General features: G+C 45.5%; 1 protein-coding gene across 1 annotated transcript in view; it reads left to right on the top strand.

Annotated features, from left to right (window-relative positions):
• Positions 1 to 18745, top strand: part of LOC117513196 (protein spire homolog 1-like) — a 183847-nt gene that overhangs the window by 137020 nt on the left and 28082 nt on the right. Inside the window, 1 exon segment of the mRNA XM_034173493.1 lies at positions 1811 to 1852. Within this exon segment, the coding sequence (XP_034029384.1) occupies positions 1811 to 1852 (42 nt within the window).

Here is an 18745-nt window from a genome sequence, read left to right as displayed (position 1 = left end):
ACACATATGTGCCAAATGTGTTGTGGGGGGGAGCGGGAGTGTGCGAAAGACACACATGCCACATGTGTTGCGTGGGAAGGCGCAACACGCATGATACACACGCGCACGCCACGTGTTGAGGGGGGAGCCGACACTCTGGCACACCACATTTGTGTTGCTTGGCAACGCCGCAGTTGTGGGGGCACTTAGACAAATTTCACAGCCAGCTCGAAAGTGGTCGCATGCTCACTATTTTCATGCTGACTGCACGAATGGCACCACATTTCCTAAGTGCTCCGCGAGTGGTATTGGATGTTCGTGTGTGGTACCTGGAATTTGGCCGACACCTGCCAAGAGAGGTATCGAATGGATACCGCACTCACAGGGCACGCTCTGTCTTTCGGCCGCTGGTGTGCGCGAAAGGTTGTGGTGACAGGTGTATGAGACGTTAGAGGCGACTCAGATTTTTCGTGAATGGCATGCAGTTCCTCCGTCGTGCTCTAGTCAGCTTCAGTCGTGCTATGAGTGAAGGGGCCCTGACTCTGCAACATTTACCACAAACCTTTGAAAACCAATTTTAAATTGAAAACCAGTTTCATTTGGTATAGATGTGTTGACCATCACTTGGGTAATATCTGGTTTAAACCAATTTAATAAGGTTTCAGTATACTTTAACCCGTTCTGTCATTGATGCAGAGCAGACTGAAACATTGATACAACCATATTATTTTAATTTTAACCGGATTCAAATGTTTTAGCTTTTATTGTATAATTAGTCATTGAAAATCAGTGGAGATAACAAGGTAATATTTTGTTTAAAGCTATTTAAAAGTTGGTTGAAGCTTTTTAGAAGTAGTTCAGACTTGTAAGAGTTTAAAATCAAATTATTTTAGGGGGTAATCTGGTGGTCCAAGACCTGTTTTGTGGAACAACTGACCAGCTCTTCACTCTCACAAGGATCCTGGAGGGAGCCTGGGAGTAAGCCCATCCAGTCTACATGTGTTTTGTGGACTTGGAGAAGGCGTATGATCGGGTACCAGGAGATGCTGTGGGAGTATGAAGTGAGGGGGTCCCTTCTCAGGGTCAACCAATCAATGTACTCACAAAGCGAGAGCTGCATTCATGTGCTCATGTGTCGTGCCTTTGTGCAATTTATACTATGATTTTGTGCTGTATAAATAAATTAATTAGTGACGTGGATAGTACTGCTGTTTTTAATCAGTTCTTTAAAACAGTTTCCAGCTGTTCAAAGTAAATTAAAATCTGGTTAGAAGCAGCCTGTCTGTTCTTCAATGTTATTCTAAATAAATAAATAAAATCTTAGAAAAACCTTCTGGCCTTAAGAGCTGTGACACAGTTTGACTTTTTTCTGGATAAACAAACACTTTGTGGTTATTATTTTTCTATGAGGCCGTTTTTATCTCAACACTTTTGTTTTATACGTTTGGTTTCATGATGATTTGTGCTTTATTGACTTCCACTCTGCCTAATGTGTCACATTTATGTTGCTACAAACCGCAGCTTGTGCTTTATTTATTTACGATGTTTGCAGTATTGTGGAAAAAACATGAATAGTAATACTACTAATAATATGAATGCTAATTGTCCATTAACACAAACTGTAAACTGAGAGAAAACTTCTGTTTGTTTGTTTGTTTTTTTAATCTCACAAATCTCTCACCGTTGGCTGTGGTTTATTTATCTATTTCTCTCACAGCATGAAATATGACAGCAGGGAGCATGAATTACTCCTGTTTGTTTGTTTGTTTGTTTATGAGCAGATGATGTAACTGACCTTCTGATCCTGAGCTGTAACTGTTTCTCGTTGCAGTCATTCGACCACTTAGCATGTCTTTCAGTTTTGATGCGTCAGGTAAAGTTCTCTCGCTGCTTACCTGGCTTCTTAACGCTTCGTTGTGGCTGCTCATCTGCTCTGTCAGCGTGCACACTCACACATGCACATGCACACATCATTTCATGCTTGAGTGGTTTTCTGATGTTGGTGTGATCCATCAGTAGGAGGTCACTGATGCAGAGCTACAAAGTTTCACTTTGAGTTAATTTGGTGATTATTTTTCAGGTTATATTTAATCATTACTGCTTTAAAAAAGAAAAGAAAACGGTGATGAATTTAAAAAAATAATTAATTCATGTTCTCTGACATTTTCCAGCTAAAATTTAAAACCTTTAGATACAAAATCATATGGATTTCTTTATGACTGACAGCAGAATATATAGACCTGTGTGCACTTATCAAACCTGTTTCATGTTTTAATACAAGCGCAGCGCTGTTACACTGATTTATTCATCATAATGTAAATCTAAGCATATCACTATATTTTCATGTTATATTTTATGATTTATTCAAAGATATGCATCTGTTAAGGTGGAAATTAAGGCTCAGATTTGCACCTAAAATGCAACTACTGTATATATAATAAGGACTTGTGATCTTGAGTTTGACCTTTCACCATCACGAAAGGTCAAAGGTCATGTGATCAATAGAAAGGTGACAAACAGAACGCTTTCATATTATTGTTTAATAGTGTCCATACGTGTATTTTTAACTTGTTCTGCAGAGTAGATGTTCTAAATAGCTCCTGTATCGAGGTCTGGTCTGGTCTGGTCTGGGACGATGCACTGGTGCTGTGCATCGCTGCATCTGCCACACTATGGAACCAGCTGGAGGTCTGGATAACTACCACTCATTCAGACAACCGGTCCATCCCCCACCCCTCAAACATAACGGTCAGTCTGCTGCAGTCTTGTCTTGGTCTTGTCATTTATCAGGTGCAAATAGAGCAGTGTGCACGAGCTGCCAGTCACGTACGCTGCAGAACGGTACACTGTGAAATATGGCCTATCAGCAGAAATCTAGCGTTTGAACCTGTGCAAGAAGCAGGTTTGATTGCAATCAGAAGATCCTGCTGAGGCGGGCTAATCACAATAATGCTGCCTTCCACTTTTCCTCCTACTGAGTCAGTGTCGTTCATCATCACATCACAAGCTTCACCACCTCACGCTCACTCAGTCATCCTCTCTGATAATGTATCGGTGCACATGGAGGGAACGGTTTGCTCCTCAGTTCAGGATTTTATAGGGAGATGTTTCAGAATCTACGGCCAAGCCTAATTTTAAAATGTAATTTAAGGCAAAGGATCCACATTAACATCATGTTGGGATTCAACAGTCACAAAGGATGAATTTAGGAGAAAATAGACCCCTGATAACCTCCAGATCACAACACAATGTGGCAACAAGACATGACAAATTCAGTAAGATATATCTTCTGTTTTATATATATATATATATATATATATATATATATATATATATATATATGCTGTAATAGCTCTATTGTTATACATAAGATATGGTTATATGTTTAAAGCTACAGTACATATGATTTAGTGTCATGTAGTGGTGAGGTTACAGATTGCATTATGCTGTCACCAGTCATGATTTTGTTTCCTTTCATGTTTTTGCTTCTTTGATGACAGAGATTCACGCTGCCTTACCTTTCTCTTGTGATACGTTTGCCTGAACTAGCAACCAGTATACAGTGTATCGAGGATAGAGAGAAAACTGACACACCTTTCGTCAAAAAAGTGACAGCTGCCAATCAAAATCGGCCACGTCACTAAGCCCCGCCCCTCTATGACGTCATAGCCAATCAGAATCGATGACGTCACTATGTCCCACCCCTAAGCCCCTCCCCTAGTCCCGCCTCCAAGCCCCGCCCCTTATGACGTCACAGCCAATCATAATCGATGACGTCATTATGCCCCGCCCCTAAGCCCCGCCCCTGATCCCGCCTCCGAGCCCCCGCCCCTTATGACGTCACATCCAATCAGAGTCGATGACGTCAGTATGTCCCGCCCCTAAGCCCCGCCCCCAGCTCCTCCCCTAGTTCCACCCCTGGCTCCTCCCCTAGCCCCACCCCCAAGCTCCTCCCCTAACCCCGGCCAAGCACCGCCTCCAAGCCATACCTCCCCTCCCACCCAGGGTCTAATATTTTAATGTCATTTTATTTCATGAATTAAAGAACGATTAAAAATACCTAGATCTTTTTAATGTATTAAAGAATTAACTAATTCTGAAATAATTAAACATAAATCACTGTCTATTATTTAATGACCCTTTAATATCTTTAATTCTTAAATTATTACGTTTCCTTTTCTGTTTTTAATTCGTAAATTAAAGAAGGGGAACAAATACCCGTCTCTCTCGGCTGTAAGTCTTTGCAGCAAGACGGTCAAATACCCACGCATAGAGCCGCTCGCGGAAACATGACCCCACGGCTGTAAAACCTGTTGCAGACGCTGTGTCTGTGTGAGTGCGTGTGTGTGTGCGTGTGTGTGTGTGTGTGTGTGTGTGTGTGTGTGTGTGTGTGGCGGGACACCCGCTGAGCGGAGATGCTGCCCCGAGGTGATGAACCCGAAGAACAATAAACAATGCTCCTTATCACTCACGCCAGATGATGTTTTCTTTTAAGATATTAGCCGATCGATCATGGGGCGCGGGACACCCGCTGAGCGGAGATGCTGCCCCGAGCCCGAACAATAAACAATGCTCCTTATCACTTACGTCCCTGGGAACGATGTCAGCGAGCATTTCCACTACGACCGGTGAAGAGTGAAGATGCCTGGACCCCCAGCTATGGGTATAAAATAGAATAAATTTGCGGAAAAAATCCTGGAAAACCATGTTGTTTAATTAAGTTTTCTTGTCTTCGAGCAGAGTGCGAAAACCGCATCAGCTTTCAGGGTAAGTGATTTAAGTAATCTGTTTTGATAGAAATGAGTGTTTTTAAATGATGCATGCCGTCTGAAACTGTTTTTTTTTTTTTTTTTAGACAAAACCACGCAGACGGTCCAGAGCGCGTTCGGACCCGTCCTCGGTAATATATTTGAAATAGTACAGAATATCCGCTTGCGAGGGTGATGCTTTGTATTCATTTATTTATGTTAATTCTAGAAATCAAGTCAGAGCCCCCTGAAGAAGTTCGAAGGCTGGAAGCCCCGACTTCACCACGCAGATGTAAGTACAGCGATCGAGATTAAATCACGATTAAAACTCTGGAATAACCCGATTTTTTCTGTCACAGCCCATGGAGAAGCGGGTCAGTGGGAGAGACCCGTAAAACGATCCGCGGATGTACACGGTAAGGAGTCGGAGTTTATGTATTTATTTATTTTAAATATTTAATAACTAACGATTTTCTCTTTTTTCAGCACGCGGTGGAGGGAGACCGTCTATTTTCCACAGAGACGCAAGGCTCGAAGATATTCTGAGCTGGGATTAACCTCATCACGCAACTTTCTTGAAAATGTGTAGTCTGTTTTTATTTTTTTTTTTTTTCTCTTATTCCGATGGAACGGGAGAATTCATTTTGAAGAGGTATATTAACTGAATTTCTTGAGGTAGATTCTTCCTGCTACAGATTTTAAAAGATGGAAGGAGAGAATTCACATCGGGAAAATAACTTCGGACGTGTATTGGATTTAAACGCTTCAATAATCGACTCAGCGGGGAGCGCTCCTGGAGCAGATGGTCCATTACCCGAGGCGTTAAATTCACCGCCTCAAAATAACATCGAGTCCGGAGAGAGACTTTTAAGCCGTGTTCGTTTAACACCGTTAAATGAGGCTCTTAACAATTTAGCGGCCTGAACGAGAATCGGAAGAAATTAACCCCTACATCATTTCTGCGATTAACGCTATAAATTCGACGGTCCAGTCTGATACTGAAGAGCCCCCTGACCCCCCGCACACCTCACCTCCAGATGAGTCCGGTCCCGCGGCGTTGAACCAGGTACGTCTGACTCCGTTAAATAACGCCGTAAACCTCCTCGCGTGTGAAGTTAATCCTCACGTCCAATCCGCGGTGGATGAATTAAATCAAACGCCTAACGACGCTCGCGCTTTTTCACCTTTAAGAAGTCCCTCCCCGCGCAATGCGCGCGGAGAAGAGATTTTAAACAGAGCTCGTTTAACCCCGATAAACGCGGCGATCTCTGTTTTGATGGAAGACGGGGATGATGCACGACCGGGGTCCAGCCGACACTCTCCCATGACGGGTGGTGGGGCTGCTAACGTCATCAGGAGACCTGCTTTTAACAATATCGAAATCAGGCTGCCTCTCAATTTCCAGCGCGCCGACGAAATTCCCGACTACGCGGAATTTTACCGTAACGTCGTTGGGGCTCTTCATAACTCGGTCGAAAAGGCTTTAACACACGCCAGGGCCGGGGACTTTATCCAAATGGAGATTCGTGGGGACTCAGTCTACAACGAGGCCGCTTTGATCAGCTCATATAACGACGCTGGCGATGTGACGGGCTTCCAAAATCTGTTAGAACGATTGATACAATCAAATTCCAACGTTTTAGCCGACGAGTCTCTGGAATTAGTGGTTCAAGTCATCCGCAACCAGAAGTCATCCGCAACCAGAACGGCGCGGGGAAGCGCAGAATAGATGACCTCCTCCATCACGAGGTTCTGAGGAAAAAATCCAAATGCCTTAATATCGTGTATAATCCTGACAACAGTTTATGTTTCGCGATAAACCTCGTTCAGTTATTGAATCCTCATCTGAGTACGCACGAGGCGGAGCAGCGCGGACTGGCGTTACAAAATAGCGTTGGATTAACGGAAGCTACGCCGGTATCTTTAGAGCAGGTGGGAAAATTTGAAAACGCTCTGGGTTGTAAAATTGTGGTGTTTTTCAGAGCCGAAGGGGAGAGAAAGCTGACAAAATTCCAGACAGGAATACCGGCGCAGCAGAAAACTCTTTTCGTTTTTCTGTTTAATAATCATTTTTACGGAATCATCGATTTAAAGAGATTTTTGGGAGTGAAATATGTATGTAAGTTTTGCTTTGAGGGGTACAATAACCACGCCTCCCATAATTGTCCGTCATATTGTAAAATTTGTGAATCCACGCAGTGTTATGAGAAAAATAACCCTGTATTCTGCAGCGAATGTAACAAGGAGTGTCGCTCTCCCACCTGTTACAGCCTGCATAAACAGCCGAAGTATCGTCCTTCCGCCGGTAAGTTCGTTAATGTGTGTGATAACAGAAAAAAATGCTCTCGATGTAAACGTGAGTATTACATAGCGTTTTCTAAAAACAGCGCTCCGCACGTGTGTAAGCAGAAGAGGTGTCATATATGCGGCGAGGCTCTCCAGGAGCCGAGCGAGGGTCACCTCTGCTATATGACCCCGCTCAAAGCTGAAGAGACGCATTCAGAGAAATATGTTTTTTATGATTTTGAAACGTATGTCGATAATAACGGGGAACACGTACCGTTTTACGTCAGCGCTGTAACAAAGACGGGTGATTTTTGGAGCGCATGGGGGACAGACTGCGTAGCCCGCTTCTTTAAACATTTTAGAACGAGAAAATTCAAAGAATACGTGTTCATCGCTCACAACTCAAAAGGTTTTGACGGCTATTTGCTTCTAAAGTATTTAGTCCAGCAGGGCGTAACCCCCGCTGTGATTATGACCGGGAGTAAACTATTACTCATGACAGACGCCGCCTTTAAACAGAAATATATAGATTCGTTATCTTTCCTTACAATGCGCTTTTCTCAGATGCCTAAAGCCCTGGGGATCCGGCTGAAAGACGAAATCATCCGCAAAGGTTACTTTCCGCACCTGTTCAGTTCAGAAAAAAATCTGAACTATGTCGGTCCGTACCCTGACTCAGCGGCTTACGGGGTCGCAAATATGTCAGAGGGAGAAAGAGAGGAATTTAACGCGTGGTACGTGCGGAAAAAAAACGCAATTTTCGATTTTAAAGCCGAGGCCGTTATGTATTGTGATAACGACACAAAAATCTTGGCTGCAGCCTGCTCCAAATTTATGTCTGAATTCATCGCTGAAACACTCGTGGATCCTTTTACCTGCGTTACAATCGCCTCGGCGTGTATGAAAGTCTTCCAAACTAACTTTCTTGCTCCAAAAACGCTGGCGATCCCCTCCGCCGACAATTATAGAACGAGGCATAAAAATATTCGGACGTGGCCGTGCAATGGTTAGAATGGGTTGCTGAGACGCAAAACATTATCATCGATCATGCTCTAAACAGGGGCGAGAAAAAAATAGGAGGTTATTATGTTGATGGGTATGCTCAGATTGACGGCCGGATAAAAGTGTGGGAGTTTCTCGGATGTTTTTACCACGGGTGTGCAAGGTGTTTTACACAGCATGAAATAAACCCTCTCACAAACACCTCATTTGGAGAGCTCCACGCAGCGTGTCAGAAAAAAATAGCCTTTCTGCGGGCTATGCCGGGCGTCACCCTCAACGTAATTTGGGAGCATCAATGGCTTGAAATGAGGCTGAGGGATGAGAGCGTTCGGTGTTTCCTCGCCCGCAGGGGGTTACCGCCGCCCCTCGAACCTCGCGACGCTTTATACGGCGGTCGGACTTGCGCGGCCCGTCTGAGGTACACGGCTGAGCAAGATGAGACGGTCTATTACGTCGACGTGACCTCGCTGTATCCTTACGTTAACGTAAATTTCACATATCCCACGGGGCATCCGGAAATTATAGAGAGAAATTTCAGAGACCCCAGGACTTATTTCGGGCTCATCAAAGCCATCGTGTACCCGCCCCAGGGGCTAAAATTCCCCGTCCTCCCACACAGAACTCCTCACGGTAAACTGGTGTTTACTCTGTGTCGCACCTGCGCTGATGAAAATAATCAAGCTGCAGCGTGCACACACAGTCAGCAGCAGAGAGCTCTGTCTGGGACTTGGACGACCCCGGAATTCCACAAAGCTCTGGATACAGGCTATGCTGTAGCTAAGATTTTTGAAGTCTGGCATTTTGAGGAAAAAAGTGATAAATCTTTGAGGGGTACATAAACACCTTCTTAAAACACAAGCAGGAAGCCTCTGGTTTCCCTCCCGAATTTGATAAGACTCCGAGAGCAGAGAAAAATACATCACGGACTACTGGCTGAATCAGAAGATTCGTTTAGACCCAGAAAAAATCAGTCACAATCCGGCAAAACGTCAGATGGCTAAGATCTGCCTCAACTCCTTCTGGGGGAAATTCGCCCAGAGGGCAAATCTGACGCAGACCGCGCTCGTTAAAAATGCTGACGATCTGTTCAGGTATCTGTTTTCTGAAGAGTACGAGGTCACATATCTAACATTCCTCAGCAGTCAGGCGGCTATGGTTCAATGGAGGTACGGCCCGCGGCACGTCAGCCGACCGGGTAAAACCGTCAATATTTTCATCGCGGCGTTTACAACGGCGTACGCGCGTTTGACCTTGTACGGTTTTATGGAGGCTGTGGCAAATCCTGACAGGATTCTGTATTATGATACCGATAGCCTGATTTACGTTTGTAGGCGGGGTGAAACCCCGCTGCCTACCGGTAATTATCTGGGGCAGCTCACCGACGAGTTGAACGGCGACGTCATCACAGAGTTTGCAGCGGCGGGACCTAAAAGTTACGCATATAAAACCGCACGAGGTAAAACGGTCATGCGTGTGAAGGGGATCACTCAAACCCACGAAAGCTGTCAGAAAATAAACTTTGACAGAGTCAAAGATCTGGTCGAGGGTTATATAAAAGATCCCGCCCTCGCTGCATCTATCATAACGCCGCAGCAGGGAATTAAACGTCATAAAAGCAGTTTCAGTTTGACAAACGTGTCATTTCAAAAATCCTTCAGGGTGGTGTATGACAAGCGGCGTCTTTTAAAGGACGGGGAAACCGAACCGTTCGGATTTTGAAACATGTCTCACTCTGGAAATACGGTGGAGATTGACCCCAGACTTCAGCTCCCATTCTCCTGTCTCATCGTTGGACCGAGTGGTTCGGGAAAGACTGTGTTTGTGAAAACATTGCTGGAAAATTGTAGCCACGCTATGAGACATGTGCCTGACAACATTGTATGGCTGTATACGTCTGAACAACCTCTGTATTCTGAACTGAAGAATAAAAATATTAAATTTGTAAGAGGACTCCCTGACTCATTTCTGGACGACAGCCTTTTCCCTGAAGGTCAGAGCCATCTGGTTATTTTGGACGATCTCATCTTTCAAGCAACGGATCATCCTGAAGTTGTAAGAATTTTCACCCAGTACAGACATCACCGGAATATGAGCGTCATCATGATCACACAGAACGTGTTTCATAAAGGGAAATACAGTCGAACCATCAGTTTGAATTGTAATTATATGGTGCTGTTTAAAAATCCCAGAGACAAGTTACAGATGAACATTCTGGCTCAGCAAATGTTTCCCGGCAGAAAACAATTTTTTTTGGAGGCACTTGATGATGCTACGAGCGTACCTTACGGGTATTTATTACTGGATTGCACGCAGGAGTGTCCAGATCAGTTCAGACTGAGATCGGGATTACTCCCGCACGAGTGGCCCACAGTTTATTTACAGAAAGATAAACGGATATGAGCTCTCTTTTAAAAAGGAACGCCCCCGCTCTTAAAGCGCTAATCAGAGCCGGGGCGAGGGAGCGTCACCACAGCCTGAAGACCTGCAGGGCGGAGCTTCTGAAAACTTTATCCGAGATCGCTTTGAATATATTAAAGGGGAATATCGCCTTGAGCGACTCTCAATTCCGGGCCTTGAAAAAACGAAAAGAGTTTTACGTCTTCTGGCCGACAGAAAAACCAGTTATAAAAAGAAGCGGGGAGCGCTGATTCAGACGGGCGGCTTTCTCCTGCCTCTGCTCGCCGCGGCCCTGCCCGTTATAACGAGTCTAATAGTACCCAGAGGATAATGGCGTTCAAAGCGGCGCAAAAGATGTTTTTACTCACTCCACAGCAGATGCTTCAACTCAGTCATTCCGTTCCGCCGAGCGGAAATAACATCAGACAAACGGCGGAAAATGATTTAGACTCGCGAATGCGAGGTATACTGGAAGAACGTACTCACTCTCCTTATGAAAAAATTAAAAAGTATGAGGCTCTGCTGCAGCGCTATTTAACCCTGATCAAGCAGGGGGAACTCGAATCACTCGTATCACCCTTCGATAATTTCCTCATAATATATTCAGCGTTTCTACGCTCTCTGGAGGGGATATTCTTCAGGACCTCTGTGACAGTCTCATCCTCCTCCTCCTCCTCCTCCACCCCCTCCTCCTCAGGTTGCTTAGCGACGCGAGTCTCTTGCGGGGGTGAAACGCGTGATTCGAGTTCCCCCTGCTTGATCAGGGTTAAATAGCGCTGCAGCAGAGCCTCATACTTTTTAATTTTTTCATAAGGAGAGTGAGTACGTTCTTCCAGTATACCTCGCATTCGCGAGTCTAAATCATTTTCCGCCGTTTGTCTGATGTTATTTCCGCTCGGCGGAACGGAATGACTGAGTTGAAGCATCTGCTGTGGAGTGAGTAAAAACATCTTTTGCGCCGCTTTGAACGCCATTATCCTCTGGGTACTATTAGACTCGTTATAACGGGCAGGGCCGCGGCGAGCAGAGGCAGGAGAAAGCCGCCCGTCTGAATCAGCGCTCCCCGCTTCTTTTTATAACTGGTTTTTCTGTCGGCCAGAAGACGTAAAACTCTTTTTCGTTTTTTCAAGGCCCGGAATTGAGAGTCGCTCAAGGCGATATTCCCCTTTAATATATTCAAAGCGATCTCGGATAAAGTTTTCAGAAGCTCCGCCCTGCAGGTCTTCAGGCTGTGGTGACGCTCCCTCGCCCCGGCTCTGATTAGCGCTTTAAGAGCGGGGGCGTTCCTTTTTAAAAGAGAGTTCATATCCGTTTATCTTTCTGTAAATAAACTGTGGGCCACTCGTGCGGGAGTAATCCCGATCTCAGTCTGAACTGATCTGGACACTCCTGCGTGCAATCCAGTAATAAATACCCGTAAGGTACGCTCGTAGCATCATCAAGTGCCTCCAAAAAAAATTGTTTTCTGCCGGGAAACATTTGCTGAGCCAGAATGTTCATCTGTAACTTGTCTCTGGGATTTTTAAACAGCACCATATAATTACAATTCAAACTGATGGTTCGACTGTATTTCCCTTTATGAAACACGTTCTGTGTGATCATGATGACGCTCATATTCCGGTGATGTCTGTACTGGGTGAAAATTCTTACAACTTCAGGATGATCCGTTGCTTGAAAGATGAGATTGTCCAAAATAACCAGATGGCTCTGACCTTCAGGGAAAAGGCTGTCGTCCAGAAATGAGTCAGGGAGTCCTCTTACAAATTTAATATTTTTATTCTTCAGTTCAGAATACAGAGGTTGTTCAGACGTATACAGCCATACAATGTTGTCAGGCACATGTCTCATAGCGTGGCTACAATTTTCCAGCAATGTTTTCACAAACACAGTCTTTCCCGAACCACTCGGTCCAACGATGAGACAGGAGAATGGGAGCTGAAGTCTGGGGTCAATCTCCACCGTATTTCCAGAGTGAGACATGTTTCAAAATCCGAACGGTTCGGTTTCCCCGTCCTTTAAAAGACGCCGCTTGTCATACACCACCCTGAAGGATTTTTGAAATGACACGTTTGTCAAACTGAAACTGCTTTTATGACGTTTAATTCCCTGCTGCGGCGTTATGATAGATGCAGCGAGGGCGGGATCTTTTATATAACCCTCGACCAGATCTTTGACGCTGTCAAAGTTTATTTTCTGACAGCTTTCGTGGGTTTGAGTGATCCCCTTCACACGCATGACCGTTTTACCTCGTGCGGTTTTATATGCGTAACTTTTAGGTCCCGCCGCTGCAAACTCTGTGATGACGTCGCCGTTCAACTCGTCGGTGAGCTGCCCCAGATAATTACCGGTAGGCAGCGGGGTTTCACCCCGCCTACAAACGTAAATCAGGCTATCGGTATCATAATACAGAATCCTGTCAGGATTTGCCACAGCCTCCATAAAACCGTACAAGGTCAAACGCGCGTACGCCGTTGTAAACGCCGCGATGAAAATATTGACGGTTTTACCCGGTCGGCTGACGTGCCGCGGGCCGTACCTCCATTGAACCATAGCCGCCTGACTGCTGAGGAATGTTAGATATGTGACCTCGTACTCTTCAGAAAACAGATACCTGAACAGATCGTCAGCATTTTTAACGAGCGCGGTCCTGCGTCAGATTTGCCCTCTGGGCGAATTTCCCCCAGAAGGAGTTGAGGCAGATCTTAGCCATCTGACGTTTTGCCGGATTGTGACTGATTTTTTCTGGGTCTAAACGAATCTTCTGATTCAGCCAGTAGTCCGTGATGTATTTTTCTCTGCTCTCGGAGTCTTTATCAAATTCGGGAGGGAAACCAGAGGCTTCCTGCTTGTGTTTTAAGAAGGTGTTTATGTACCCCTCAAAGATTTTATCACTTTTTTCCTCAAAATGCCAGACTTCAAAAATCTTAGCTACAGCATAGCCTGTATCCAGAGCTTTGTGGAATTCCGGGGTCGTCCAAGTCCCAGACAGAGCTCTCTGCTGCTGACTGTGTGTGCACGCTGCAGCTTGATTATTTTCATCAGCGCAGGTGCGACACAGAGTAAACACCAGTTTACCGTGAGGAGTTCTGTGTGGGAGGACGGGGAATTTTAGCCCCTGGGGCGGGTACACGATGGCTTTGATGAGCCCGAAATAAGTCCTGGGGTCTCTGAAATTTCTCTCTATAATTTCCGGATGCCCCGTGGGATATGTGAAATTTACGTTAACGTAAGGATACAGCGAGGTCACGTCGACGTAATAGACCGTCTCATCTTGCTCAGCCGTGTACCTCAGACGGGCCGCGCAAGTCCGACCGCCGTATAAAGCGTCGCGAGGTTCGAGGGGCGGCGGTAACCCCCTGCGGGCGAGGAAACACCGAACGCTCTCATCCCTCAGCCTCATTTCAAGCCATTGATGCTCCCAAATTACGTTGAGGGTGACGCCCGGCATAGCCCGCAGAAAGGCTATTTTTTTCTGACACGCTGCGTGGAGCTCTCCAAATGAGGTGTTTGTGAGAGGGTTTATTTCATGCTGTGTAAAACACCTTGCACACCCGTGGTAAAACATCCGAGAAACTCCCACACTTTTATCCGGCCGTCAATCTGAGCATACCCATCAACATAATAACCTCCTATTTTTTTCTCGCCCCTGTTTAGAGCATGATCGATGATAATGTTTTGCGTCTCAGCAACCCATTCTAACCATTGCACGGCCACGTCCGAATATTTTTTATGCCTCGTTCTATAATTGTCGGCGGAGGGGATCGCCAGCGTTTTTGGAGCAAGAAAGTTAGTTTGGAAGACTTTCATACACGCCGAGGCGATTGTAACGCAGGTAAAAGGATCCACGAGTGTTTCAGCGATGAATTCAGACATAAATTTGGAGCAGGCTGCAGCCAAGATTTTTGTGTCGTTATCACAATACATAACGGCCTCGGCTTTAAAATCGAAAATTGCGTTTTTTTTCCGCACGTACCACGCGTTAAATTCCTCTCTTTCTCCCTCTGACATATTTGCGACCCCGTAAGCCGCTGAGTCAGGGTACGGACCGACATAGTTCAGATTTTTTCTGAACTGAACAGGTGCGGAAAGTAACCTTTGCGGATGATTTCGTCTTTCAGCCGGATCCCCAGGGCTTTAGGCATCTGAGAAAAGCGCATTGTAAGGAAAGATAACGAATCTATATATTTCTGTTTAAAGGCGGCGTCTGTCATGAGTAATAGTTTACTCCCGGTCATAATCACAGCGGGGGTTACGCCCTGCTGGACTAAATACTTTAGAAGCAAATAGCCGTCAAAACCTTTTGAGTTGTGAGCGATGAACACGTATTCTTTGAATTTTCTCGTTCTAAAATGTTTAAAGAAGCGGGCTACGCAGTCTGTCCCCCATGCGCTCCAAAAATCACCCGTCTTTGTTACAGCGCTGACGTAAAACGGTACGTGTTCCCCGTTATTATCGACATACGTTTCAAAATCATAAAAAACATATTTCTCTGAATGCGTCTCTTCAGCTTTGAGCGGGGTCATATAGCAGAGGTGACCCTCGCTCGGCTCCTGGAGAGCCTCGCCGCATATATGACACCTCTTCTGCTTACACACGTGCGGAGCGCTGTTTTTAGAAAACGCTATGTAATACTCACGTTTACATCGAGAGCATTTTTTTCTGTTATCACACACATTAACGAACTTACCGGCGGAAGGACGATACTTCGGCTGTTTATGCAGGCTGTAACAGGTGGGAGAGCGACACTCCTTGTTACATTCGCTGCAGAATACAGGGTTATTTTTCTCATAACACTGCGTGGATTCACAAATTTTACAATATGACGGACAATTATGGGAGGCGTGGTTATTGTACCCCTCAAAGCAAAACTTACATACATATTTCACTCCCAAAAATCTCTTTAAATCGATGATTCCGTAAAAATGATTATTAAACAGAAAAACGAAAAGAGTTTTCTGCTGCGCCGGTATTCCTGTCTGGAATTTTGTCAGCTTTCTCTCCCCTTCGGCTCTGAAAAACACCACAATTTTACAACCCAGAGCGTTTTCAAATTTTCCCACCTGCTCTAAAGATACCGGCGTAGCTTCCGTTAATCCAACGCTATTTTGTAACGCCAGTCCGCGCTGCTCCGCCTCGTGCGTACTCAGATGAGGATTCAATAACTGAACGAGGTTTATCGCGAAACATAAACTGTTGTCAGGATTATACACGATATTAAGGCATTTGGATTTTTTCCTCAGAACCTCGTGATGGAGGAGGTCATCTATTCTGCGCTTCCCCGCGCCGTTCTGGTTGCGGATGACTTCTGGTTGCGGATGACTTGAACCACTAATTCCAGAGACTCGTCGGCTAAAACGTTGGAATTTGATTGTATCAATCGTTCTAACAGATTTTGGAAGCCCGTCACATCGCCAGCGTCGTTATATGAGCTGATCAAAGCGGCCTCGTTGTAGACTGAGTCCCCACGAATCTCCATTTGGATAAAGTCCCCGGCCCTGGCGTGTGTTAAAGCCTTTTCGACCGAGTTATGAAGAGCCCCAACGACGTTACGGTAAAATTCCGCGTAGTCGGGAATTTCGTCGGCGCGCTGGAAATTGAGAGGCAGCCTGATTTCGATATTGTTAAAAGCAGGTCTCCTGATGACGTTAGCAGCCCCACCACCCGTCATGGGAGAGTGTCGGCTGGACCCCGGTCGTGCATCATCCCCGTCTTCCATCAAAACAGAGATCGCCGCGTTTATCGGGGTTAAACGAGCTCTGTTTAAAATCTCTTCTCCGCGCGCATTGCGCGGGGAGGGACTTCTTAAAGGTGAAAAAGCGCGAGCGTCGTTAGGCGTTTGATTTAATTCATCCACCGCGGATTGGACGTGAGGATTAACTTCACACGCGAGGAGGTTTACGGCGTTATTTAACGGAGTCAGACGTACCTGGTTCAACGCCGCGGGACCGGACTCATCTGGAGGTGAGGTGTGCGGGGGGTCAGGGGGCTCTTCAGTATCAGACTGGACCGTCGAATTTATAGCGTTAATCGCAGAAATGATGTAGGGGTTAATTTCTTCCGATTCTCGTTCAGCCGCTAAATTGTTAAGAGCCTCATTTAACGGTGTTAAACGAACACGGCTTAAAAGTCTCTCTCCGGACTCGATGTTATTTTGAGGCGGTGAATTTAACGCCTCGGGTAATGGACCATCTGCTCCAGGAGCGCTCCCCGCTGAGTCGATTATTGAAGCGTTTAAATCCAATACACGTCCGAAGTTATTTTCCCGATGTGAATTCTCTCCTTCCATCTTTTAAAATCTGTAGCAGGAAGAATCTACCTCAAGAAATTCAGTTAATATACCTCTTCAAAATGAATTCTCCCGTTCCATCGGAATAAGAGAAAAAATAAAAAATAAAAACAGACTACACATTTTCAAGAAAGTTGCGTGATGAGGTTAATCCCAGCTCAGAATATCTTCGAGCCTTGCGTCTCTGTGGAAAATAGACGGTCTCCCTCCACCGCGTGCTGAAAAAAGAGAAAATCGTTAGTTATTAAATATTTAAAATAAATAAATACATAAACTCCGACTCCTTACCGTGTACATCCGCGGATCGTTTTACGGGTCTCTCCCACTGACCCGCTTCTCCATGGGCTGTGACAGAAAAAATCGGGTTATTCCAGAGTTTTAATCGTGATTTAATCTCGATCGCTGTACTTACATCTGCGTGGTGAAGTCGGGGCTTCCAGCCTTCGAACTTCTTCAGGGGGCTCTGACTTGATTTCTAGAATTAACATAAATAAATGAATACAAAGCATCACCCTCGCAAGCGGATATTCTGTACTATTTCAAATATATTACCGAGGACGGGTCCGAACGCGCTCTGGACCGTCTGCGTGGTTTTGTCTAAAAAAAAAAAAAAAACAGTTTCAGACGGCATGCATCATTTAAAAACACTCATTTCTATCAAAACAGATTACTTAAATCACTTACCCTGAAAGCTGATGCGGTTTTCGCACTCTGCTCGAAGACAAGAAAACTTAATTAAACAACATGGTTTTCCAGGATTTTTTCCGCAAATTTATTCTATTTTATACCCATAGCTGGGGGTCCAGGCATCTTCACTCTTCACCGGTCGTAGTGGAAATGCTCGCTGACTCGTTCCCAGGGACGTAAGTGATAAGGAGCATTGTTTATTGTTCGGGCTCGGGGCAGCATCTCCGCTCAGCGGGTGTCCCGCGCCCCATGATCGATCGGCTAATATCTTAAAAGAAAACATCATCTGGCGTGAGTGATAAGGAGCATTGTTTATTGTTCTTCGGGTTCATCACCTCGGGGCAGCATCTCCGCTCAGCGGGTGTCCCGCCACACACACACACACACACACACACACACACACACACACACACACGCACGCACACACACACGCACTCACACAGACACAGCGTCTGCAACAGGTTTTACAGCCGTGGAGTCATGTTTCCGCGAGCGGCTCTATGCGTGGGTATTTGACCGTCTTGCTGCAAAGACTTACAGCCGAGAGAGACGGGTATTTGTTCCCCTTCTTTAATTTACGAATTAAAAAACAGAAAAGGAAACGTAATAATTTAAGAATTAAAGATATTAAAGGGTCATTAAATAATAGACAGTGATTTATGTTTAATTATTTCAGAATTAGTTAATTCTTTAATACATTAAAAAGATCTAGGTATTTTTAATCGTTCTTTAATTCATGAAATAAAATGACATTAAAATATTAGACCCTGGGTGGGAGGGGAGGTATGGCTTGGAGGCGGTGCTTGGCCGGGGTTAGGGGAGGAGCTTGGGGGTGGGGCTAGGGGAGGAGCCAGGGGTGGAACTAGGGGAGGAGCTGGGGGCGGGGCTTAGGGGCGGGACATACTGACGTCATCGACTCTGATTGGATGTGACGTCATAAGGGGCGGGGGCTCGGAGGCGGGATCAGGGGCGGGGCTTAGGGGCGGGGCATAATGACGTCATCGATTATGATTGGCTGTGACGTCATAAGGGGCGGGGCTTGGAGGCGGGACTAGGGGAGGGGCTTAGGGGCGGGACATAGTGACGTCATCGATTCTGATTGGCTATGACGTCATAGAGGGGCGGGGCTTAGTGACGTGGCCGATTTTGATTGGCAGCTGTCACTTTTTTGACGAAAGGTGGGTCAGTTTTCTCTCTGAGGATCAACCAGTGATTCCTCAGTAAAATGCAAAAAGCAGAGTAAGTATGTGGCTTTAGACCTGCAGTGTCAAAATGAGGGGGTCCACTCCCATGTAGATGTGAAGGGGTCATCCCAAGCTCATGAAAACATATCGATTTGTTGTTTCAGGTAATTATACGC

The sequence above is a fragment of the Thalassophryne amazonica genome, chromosome 7 (genome assembly GCF_902500255.1).
Source record: "Thalassophryne amazonica chromosome 7, fThaAma1.1, whole genome shotgun sequence".
Lineage (NCBI taxonomy): Eukaryota > Metazoa > Chordata > Actinopteri > Batrachoidiformes > Batrachoididae > Thalassophryne > Thalassophryne amazonica.
This window is presented reverse-complemented; position numbering and strand designations above follow the sequence as displayed.